The 10,234-nt window shown below is 38.4% G+C and overlaps 1 protein-coding gene across 2 annotated transcripts in view; it reads left to right on the forward strand.

Moving 5' to 3' along the window:
- LOC138050498 (skin secretory protein xP2-like) overlaps positions 1 to 9,412 on the forward strand; it is a 14,632-nt gene extending 5,220 nt beyond the window's left edge. Inside the window, exons 1-2 of one of the 2 annotated variants that reach the window (XM_068896821.1) lie at positions 1,729 to 1,900; positions 6,300 to 9,412. In XM_068896821.1, the coding sequence (XP_068752922.1) occupies positions 1,825 to 1,900; positions 6,300 to 7,012 (789 nt within the window). In that variant the 5' untranslated portion in view covers positions 1,729 to 1,824 and the 3' untranslated portion in view covers positions 7,013 to 9,412. Of the gene's footprint in view, positions 1 to 1,728; positions 1,901 to 6,299 lie in introns of those variants that run through there. The other variant, XM_068896822.1, reaches the window with a different exon arrangement.
- Positions 9,413 to 10,234: the final 822 nt, after the last annotated feature.

Consider the following 10,234-nt stretch of genomic DNA (forward strand, 5'->3'; position numbering starts at 1 on the left):
GATAGCTAAATTTAACCTCCCCTGGCTTGCGAAAATCTCGAGATGTTGCTAAATAATCTGCATGGTTGAAAAAAAGCGAATTTAAAAGATGCATTTCAAGTTACAAGAGTCTTCTGTCACTTGAAAATCAGCCTATAAATACGAATACATATTATTTCATTTAGGAATCTCAGAGGAATAATCTAATATAACGAATACCTGTATGGGACGTTTGAGCAAAAGTATTTGGACGACACAGTATTGCAATCACAACAATAAGTATAATGACAATGAAATGAAATCATCTTGGATTTTAATGCTTTAGGGAGGCAGACGTTCAGCTCTTACTAGACTGTGTCACTTGAAACCTCTAACTAACCTTTAACTAACTGATCCCTACTTTAAAGTGAACCAGCTGCCTTATTTTATTTGGGTGAACCCTTGAGCTTTGACAGGTACTTAAACCAGAAGACAGATGAATGAAGGGGGTAGTTTCTAAAGAAACTGTGGTGCTGCATCGGTGGGGAAGTAGTATACAAAAAATTGGTTTTATGAACGGAGTTACCTAATAATGTAAATTGGCCAACGTACAGGGATTCTAAAAGCTGACGTTTCGAGCGTTAGCCCTTCGTAAGAACGAATCGAAGAATTGTAAATTACGTCTAGTTTTTATAGTAGAGTAGGAGCTACGCTATTGGTAGTAATATGTCAACGTGAAAAATAGGAATATATTAGTTAAACGAAAAGCGTTCGTTAATACCGTGAGGATTAAGGGTGCCGATTTCGAAGATGAATTTTTGTTCCAGATTCTTGCGGCCTTCCGTCGCACCTAGATGTACCCTGTACGGTGGCCAATTTACATTATCAACTCCCTTGATAAAGCCAAATTTTCGTATACAAAAAATTGATGCACGTGCATTTACCACAAGAAGAGAGAGTGAGAGAGTTAACAAATCCCCGTTTCGGCCAGTCGGGAATACTGGACTAGAGATTTACTTAACATACTAATCTCAACACTTTACTGAATAGGTCTCATGGCAAACAATAATCTTCCTAAATAGTTGGTTACAGGCACAACTATATGCAGGTTAACCAAGAGGATTATCATGTGAAAACAGTTAAAATACTTTCAAGGGCCACCACATGTGCCTGCAAATAATGACAAACCCACTTAACGCAGTCAGGGGTTAATAAATGTATCGTTAATGAACCCTCTCATGATCTGCACAACGTTTCCCTTCAGTCAATATTAATTCGTTAAAACCTAGAATGTCTGCGAGTGGGCTATGTGAACAAGCTATAAAGACTAGTTCTTCCAGCATAAATCTAGAAGGCATCTAGAATACATCCGGAATGCAATAAATGTCATGACCACTCTTTCATAAGCGGTCATTGATCTTTAAAGGCATTAAATTAAAAAAAAAAAAAAACAAAATCATTCAGTTGTCATAAGATATTGCTCCAGCATTATCATTTGGCATAAGATAACATTCTTTGTCCTTGACTAAGAAATCGAATACCAAAACTGCCGAAAAGGAAAATTGGACACCACCAGAATGCAATACAAAATCATCAACGTCAACATATTCATTCATAATTTTCACATTAATTACTGTTACTATACTAAAATTAAACTCCATTTTAAAAATTCTTTTTTTTTTGTTCTATTCTTGAAACCCTCGTAAAGGCTATTAAAAGAGTCAAACAATTGCTTGTTGAGGTGATAATTTAAAATTGCTTTTAATTTCCCTGTAAATTTTTAGATTAGATAGCTGGACGCCAGTCTTCGTTCGTTCATTCGTTCGTTCATTCGTTCGTTCAGAAAAATACTCATCCTCGAGGAAGATGATTTTAAAATCACATGTTCTTTATCTTGTGGCTTTAGTTGGACAAATCTCGGGAATTCCTTTACCACAACAAGGTTAGTACGTACTGAGAGTACTGTTGTTTCCTGTGTTAAAAAAAAAAAAAACAGCAAACTTCTCAGAAAACCTACTGAGGACGCGTAAGTTTCAAAGTTATGAGGGAAAATCTATCATTGCATACAACGGTTAGTTGTTGATAAAAATGATACCCATAATATACTGAAGTAGAAGAGATTTTTTTTTTCGTTTAAATCAGAAAAAAAGAGCCTGTGTAAGGTAAGTTTTAAGGTAAACACTTTCAGTTCATTTTCTTTACTGACAAAAAAAAAAACGTGTAAAGAACAAATTCGGTTCCTTTGAAGTTGAAAGAAGAGGGGGCATTTAATTCCATGTTATTTCAAAGCTTCGAGATTACTACCCCTAAGAGTATATGACATTTCAATATCTATTCAATTTTAAACATCGCTATGTTTGCTCTAAATTGTCTGACAAGAAATGGAAGCCGTTTTTCTAGCTGCTTGAATATGGCTAAAGGTGACTGGGTTCGCAAAAAAAACAACATTACGACGGAAGAAGTTAATTTAAGGTGACAATTTATATAAGTGGATAAAAAAAATTGTAATGGTTCCTTACTCTGTTGTGCTGAAATACATTGCTTTCTTAAAAATGATAAAAAGCAGCATTTGTTGTTCATACAATGCGTACTTTGTTCGTGTTATCTAAAGCACGAAAAGTGACTCCTGACAACAATAGGTTAACAATGTTTAGAAGTTATTATTTAAATTTGTACAGGGAAAGTATGGCATGAGCAAAATGTAAAGAGAACAAAAACTTTGCAGAAAGGAAACGGAAAAAGAAAAGCCAAAAGATAATCCAGATACAACTAAAACCGTTATTGATATTGACTGATTACGTTTTTCGAAGTAGTGTTTCATGTGAAGTAGATCGTTGTGACGTTTGGTTCATTGTTAAGGTACAGTTGACTTCTTCTTTGATGTCGTACACCCACCCACACGATTCACGAACCTAGTAGATCCAACATTTGAAGAGATCGGTGACTATACATAAACGTTTTGTTTCACAGGGAAAATGGGTATAACTTGAAATTAGATTCGGTTGCTAGTACCACAGGCCTGAGGGATTTGTGCGGCTCATGAAGAGGGCAATATAGTATCTGCTCAGGTGACGACTTCTGCCTTTTTGAAGAACAAACGAGCTTTAATAGCGTTTACTCAAGAACAAAGGTCCCCCTTAAAGAAAGCTTCCTGCTTTTGTAGTAGAAGGCTTGTATCCGCACGGACGTACAGCAAAATATTTACCAAGCGGGAATTTTTTTTGCTTTTTCGTGCTAATCCTGTTGAGTGTACGAGCTCATGGGTTAAATACGACCCACTTCATTATTTTGTTTTCTCATTGTGAAATAAAGATGTACTTAGTTAAGGAGCCTGGGGAAGCAAACACGTGGACACGAGGCATTATCAGTGAAGTACGCCATTTGCAAATGTATCGAGAGCCATTTCTCATTTAAATGCCTTCCAGTGTACGATTTAATATCAGTCAAATGCTGATCTGCAGCTTAAGAGCAACTACGTGGCATGGAGATTAAACGCATCGCCGGTTTCGAGGGCAACCAAAACAGACGAAAGCATTTAGTCGCACTACTCCGTTATCTAGTTTTCCTTAATGCACCATATTCAAGTTGTAAAATGGCACATTGGCGGATTTAAAATCTGTGTCATGCAATGGAGAGGAATGTTTAAAGTTGATATTGACATGGTATTTCCTTTTGTGTGGGGTTGATAATGTCGAAAATGTTTACGACGTGGGACTTTACCTTTACCTTAAAACTTGCCCTGCCGCACAGCTTCTTTTTCTGATTAAAAGAAAAGTAAGTCCCTGCTAGAATTTATCGAGGAAATGGTTGCCTTCTACCTTTACAAGTTGTTTATAATTAACCAGAGGGAAACGATTTGTCTGTAATCGTGGACTGTCTTGCGACCTAGCACGTACGCAATGGGAAAGTGCAGAATTATATTACGAAAAAAAGGCAACATGTGCGATCAAATGAACATTTTTTTTACCACGACGTCAAGATTTTCCTATGAGTAATCTTCTTACTACGCCAAGTAAATCGTTGCCCCTGATACAATACAATAGAATACAATACAATACAATATTCAGTGTACCCACCCGTCATCAGGGAGTGACAAGAACTCGTTAAAACATATGCGTGAGAATAAAATATTTAAAAAAAGGAGAAATTTACTATTACAAAGCATCTGTGTATGTATTAATTATGTACAAATAAAGTTAAAGTATATAACTATTAGATTTAAAAGACATACTTATTTAGAAGACGTTTAGAGATGAGAATATTATTGGCGCTTCTAGCATAAGGGTGTAAAGAATTCCAAATCTTGACGGCCAGAAACGAAAATGATCTGTGGCGCCATTCTAAGTTAAAATTTGGTAGCATTAAAAGTGTGCCAGACCCTCTTAAACTGTAATTACAGACTTTGAATGTTAAAAGTTCATGTATGTAGAGTGGAGCTTGTTCATTCATACAGATATAAATTAAAACTAGGGCCTGGAATTTTCTTTCTTGTTCTAGCGTGCTCATTCCAACCATAGTTAATGCAGATCATAGGGCGTCTGTTTCCCATGGCCTGAGATTGAATTGAATTCCTCCAGCTCCAAACAATAGCGGACAGCAATATTCTAAATGAGGCAAAATATATGCTTTATAAAGGCGGCCCATTACGTCTAAAGCAATAAACCTACGAATCCTCCTTAATGCGGAGGCTTTGGCACATGCATCTTTAACTTGTTCAGATATCTGAGCAGCAAAATTAAGTTTACAGTCCAATGTTACTCCAAGAATTTTAAGTGTATCAGTAGTGTCAACTACTTTGCTATCTACACTGAAGTCGTAGCTGAAGGATACTAGACCGCTTGATCCGTAAATCCATAAGCTCAGAGTTTTACCAGCATTGATCTCTAAATAGTTTTGCCGAAACGTTAACCATATATATATTGATAATAATTCTAGAACTGGTGGGGAAACGTCTGATGCATATTCAGTAGCGTCATCTGCGTAAAGGGGTAGGGATGTGTAACTTGAGGATTCATATATAGATGTCAAAAAGTAAAGGGCCTAACAGAGACCCCTGTGGGACCCCAACTTTCACTGTTATCCAGTCAGAGTAGACGCAGTCCAATTGGACCCTTTGCATCCTGCCCTGCAACTAATTTCTTATCAACTGCAATGGTTGATCCGTAAATCCATAAGCACTGTGTTTTACCAGCAAAAGAGCATGAAACACAGAGTCAAACACCTTACTCAGGTCAACTGTAAGCGTAGCAACAGCCTCACGGTTGTCAAGACAGAGTGCCCCTCATAATAACCAGAAAGGCTGGGCGAGAGACTTGGAGCTAATGCAGAGTAAACTTGATCTGCAGCTATCTTCTCGTAAATCTTAGAGCGCGCGGAGAGGATCGACACTGGGCGATAATAAGTTTTATTAGTCTCTTCAGCTTTTTTTAAATATTGGAATGATGTTGCCGACTCTTCTAAACCTTTGGCCATGATCCATAAGTAATAAGGTAATTGATCAGTTTGGTTAGCGGTTGCGTTATGGCAGGAGCGTAAAAGTCGCGGGGAGATAAGATCACAGCCAACTGCTCTCCATATAACTCTCGCTCACAGTATTAAAATTAAGACACAATTTACTGCGTTTCGACATTGTTTGAGGCACAGTCTGCATTATAGGTGTTTTGGCTATACAAGCCACTCTTGATGTTCAATGTGGTAAATTAGTCTCTTAGAGATAATAAAAAAAAACATCGAACAGTTTTTGGGTGCCGTAATGCTCTTATCAGGCAACCTTCACTTGGCGATTGGTAGTTCCGAGAACATTTAAGAGACGTCAAAAAATAGCAGACGCATCTAAAACAATGACATGCCATTTGCACCGACGAACCAAAACATGAAAGTTCGTGGCCCTTCTCTTCATTAATGAAGCACGGAGAACCGAAAAGTCTTATAACGTCTGTTCCCATAAAATGAATGGCCGTCTCTTCTTCTCCATCTTTGTTTTTCACGTTATTATGTTCCACCAATAACGTCTTACCCTATGTGACATGGAAGGCCATTCTCAATTCACTTTGACAAGAGACAACGGGCTAAACGTCTGCTTCTCAATCTCCCTAAGTATGGTGCTCAATTTTCTTTTGTCAACTCAGTATTACCAACTTCTGGTACCGGTGTTTCATAGAAAAAGAGATAAAACAACATAGTTCCTTTAAAAACTAGCCTCATTATCTATTTTGCTTGCTTATCTTGAAATTAATTACTTCCATTATCATGAACTTGCCATCTTTATTTATTATTTTTTTGCAGAGAATATTAAACTTGCCCCATATATATTCACTTCTTATTTCTTTGATTCCCTCCAGCCGAAGGCCCGGAAGTAACTGATGGCCCTGAGCCAACTGAAGGACCAGAGGAAACCGAGGCACCTGAGCCAACTGAAGGACCAGAAGAAATCGAGGCACCTGAGCCATCTGAAGGACCAGAAGAAACCGAGGCACCTGAGCCAACTGAAGGACCAGAAGAAATCGAGGCACCTGAGCCAACTGAAGGACCAGAAGAAACCGAGGCACCTGAGCCAACTGAAGGACCAGAAGAAACCGAGGCACCTGAGCCAACTGAAGGACCAGACGAAATCGAGGCACCTGAGCCAGCTGAAGGACCAGAAGAAACCGAGGCACCTGAGCCAGCTGAAGCAACAGAGGAAACCGAAGCACCAGAGCCAACTGAAGGTCCAGACGAAATCGAGGCACCTGAGCCATCTGAAGGACCAGAAGAAACCGAGGCACCTGAACCAACTGAAGGACCAGACGAAATCGAGGCACCTGAGCCAGCTGAGGGACCAGAGGAAACCGAGGCACCTGAGCCAGCTGAAGGTCCAGACGAAATCGAGGCACCTGAGCCAACTGAAGGACCAGAGGAAACCGAAGCACTGGAGCCAGCGGAAGGACTAGAGGAAGCTAAAGAGCCTGAGGCAGCTGAAGGACCGGAAGAAACAGAAAATGAACAAGAAGAAGAAGAAGTGGAAGAAGAGGAAAAAGAGGAGGAGGAAGATGAGGAGGAAGAGGAAGATGACTAACATCATATGAATTTCGGTAACAAAACCCGTCATCTTCGTGAACACCTAAGTTTTGTTTCATTCTACCATCCACCTCCGATTCAGTTACCAGTCTACATACCTCCTTGAAAGTCTTATTGGATGGAAAAATAGTTTACCTACTCTTTAGAGGTTTTGGAATGGCTTAGATTAAAAAGATATACGGATATAACCTTGTTTTTTCACTACTCAGTATTAATAATTTTCACTCTCCATTTAAACCCGATTGAGATATTCAGTGGGTAGTTGCTTGACTCTTACCTTTTGGGAAGGGAAGCTTTTTTGCTTTCGAGTCTGTAGATTAATGTTACCAGTTCTCGAGCTACTACTGCTCCTCGAAGGGGTAACTTTATCAAAAAAGCACTAACGAATTAACTTTGTGTTTGTCACGACATTCACAATCGGATGTAACCACGATCTTTGATCTTACCGCATATCGAAGGCCTGATAACGAGAATTAGTATCCCTCAACTAGTGAACTAATGCAAATGCTTCATTTTGATTGGCTACGCTACTAGGGACTATTAGTAATAGTCCTCAAGTAGCAAAAAGCGTGACACTTTTTCTCATTTAATTCCCAAATAAAATATTTCTTCAACTTGCATCTGCTAACTTTGTTATTGCCTTTTCTGCCCGACTAGTTGGGTGATACTAAAACAATTAGACCCTTCGCCCTCAAGGGCCACGGGTCAATAGCCCATTCGGCTTCGCCTCATGGCCCGTAGCCCTTGCTGGCTACGGTCCAATTGTTAACTAATGTTTGATACAGAGACTGTATTTTGGGTTTTTTGCTATGAAAATATGTTTTATTAACATTTGTTCGAAAGGTGGAGAGGACTAAAGGACAAACTTCAAGACATGGAACATGGAACAAATATAAATCCTTGTGTTTTTTTTTTATTTTTTTTTTATTGTTATTATCAAAACATGTCTGTTCATGTGATGCTCTTTTCTTCTGAATAATGTTGATATACATGCAGCTGCTTTTTTTGTTTTGTTTGCTGTCAGCAGTAATATAACACAAAGTAAACCTCTCGGCCGGTAAGGTAGTTGCATTATTTCACTAGAGCTGGACTGAGATTGATTAGGCTTAAAAGCCACCTCTAATGTCCCCCACATGCCAGAGTGCTAAACTGGCAAGTTATTGAGCATAACGCATCCTAGTAGACTACTGAATTTGGACTGAAAGCTAAACTTTGTATGCCGAAGAGCTATACATATGTAGGCAGAATATGAAGGTTTACACTAACAAGGAACTCCCAGAAGAAGGAGAGGATGACACAGTTATCCACACTTAATCCGCATGGCCTCAACAAAAGGCGGGAATTCCCCTCCAAGATTTGTATTAACAAAAGCAACTAATTAGACTTTTTCGCATGTTCTTGCTTCACAAATGAATTCTTACTTTTTCGGCTTCTATTTTATTCATTAGTCCTTTGTAAATAGTTTCAACTGTTATGCGACTTGCCTTTTGCCTTCATAGGCCCCGTTGGAGAATTTTGTTATATTAATACTTATAGTTTTATTTTTGTTTTGAGTGAGCTGTTCATTGTCCCTCGGAAGGGGATTTATTACAGTATTGTTTAAGGACCCTGCTTTGGGACTGTGTTATGGCCTTAAGAGCCAGTGTCTGTAAGATCCTCATATTGAGGTTTGCCCACAAAATAGATTTCGCTCATAATTTTCCTGTATACTTCTTTAAATAGGTATATAACAAATATGAAACTAGTTTGGGGAAATTCGCTTTACTAAATTTTTTTATCAATTTTCTTTCGGCACCGCATAAGGACCTGAGATGCTTTTGAAAGATGGGAATTTGTCAAATTTCAACCGAATTGCTCCAAATAAAAGAGTGCGTCCCAAAGCTTCCAGTTTACTAGTTATTTTAATTGAACCTTTATCTTTACAATAATACAGGTTAGAATCATGGACACTTTTTTGTATAGAAAATCCGCGGGAACACACTTAGCCCCTTAGAACCACTTACCGAAACATGCGATTTTAGCCAAATTTAGTGGATTAAATCTCAAAAGTGGCTCACACTTACTGGCTCTCCTGCATATCATTGTGTAGTTTCATCCTTAAGCTACTGAATCGTGTTAAATGTTTTGGCCGCCATTCAGTTTCAGTCCAGGCCACTCTAGCCATTTCGCTAGCGTTTCTCCATCGCGAATGTTCAGAAGGATTGTCAAAATAGAAAGCAAGAAATCGGGTATATGCCACTCCAAAATTGTCCATTCCTAAAGATTGCATAATTTAAATCAATGTTTTCCATGTGGCTATGGTTTTAACCCAACGAAGAAGGGAGACAAGGCGGTGAACGTGGACTTAAATACTGTCCGCCATGTTTTTGGAGGGATTTGTGGAATTTATAGAATCTGGAATCCGGAATGTGGAAATCTTTCAAATACTCACCTGTTATAGTATTCCTTTTTTATTCGTTGAAAATCATTTCGCATTTACCAGAATTACTTTATCTTTTAATTTACAGGATATCGAACAGAATTTCTAAGAAGCCTTGGCTTATCAAGGCATAAGGAACCCCTAATCGAGCTTTTTGCTGCTATTCAAACGTGACTGCAGCTGTTATATAAGTAATTATAGAAAATAAAATGTCAAAACAGTACAGAACTTTGTATAGTTCAGCTACTGAATCGTTCTAATACATTTAGCGGCCATTCAGTCTCACCTGAAACCAGCGGTTGAAAGTTGCGGTACTTTGTAGCACTTTACAAATGACATACGGCGTTAGAACCTATTCGCAAAACTTTTGTTTTCTCGTTATTAAGTCGAAGACATAAACGGCTCTAAATCTTATAGAGCTGCTGTGAATGGTTCTTTAAAGCCGTCTAGACCAATTGTAGTGTCGCCAGCAAACTCCTTAATTTTTATTTGTTCGCGCTGCACCGAGATTCTTTTAATAGTTTTAATTTGTCTCATTTTTTCGGCCAAAAGTTCCAAACAAAGAATAAAAAGTTGAATTTTTCCTGAATGATTGTCTGCTTTGGACAGTTAACACAACACCCGTTACAGCACTGAGTATGAAGAAATCAGAAGTTATGATTTGCCATAGAAATGCAAACCGCTTAAATTTACCAGCCACAAATGGCACACTAAGTGTGTTGCCATCAAGATTATTATTATCAATACTCACCTGAGGATCTAGGTGGTCTGGGGATTTAGTAGTGTTGTTTCTCGGGTTTT

This window comes from Montipora capricornis, chromosome 6 (assembly GCF_036669925.1).
Source record: "Montipora capricornis isolate CH-2021 chromosome 6, ASM3666992v2, whole genome shotgun sequence".
NCBI lineage: Eukaryota > Metazoa > Cnidaria > Anthozoa > Scleractinia > Acroporidae > Montipora > Montipora capricornis.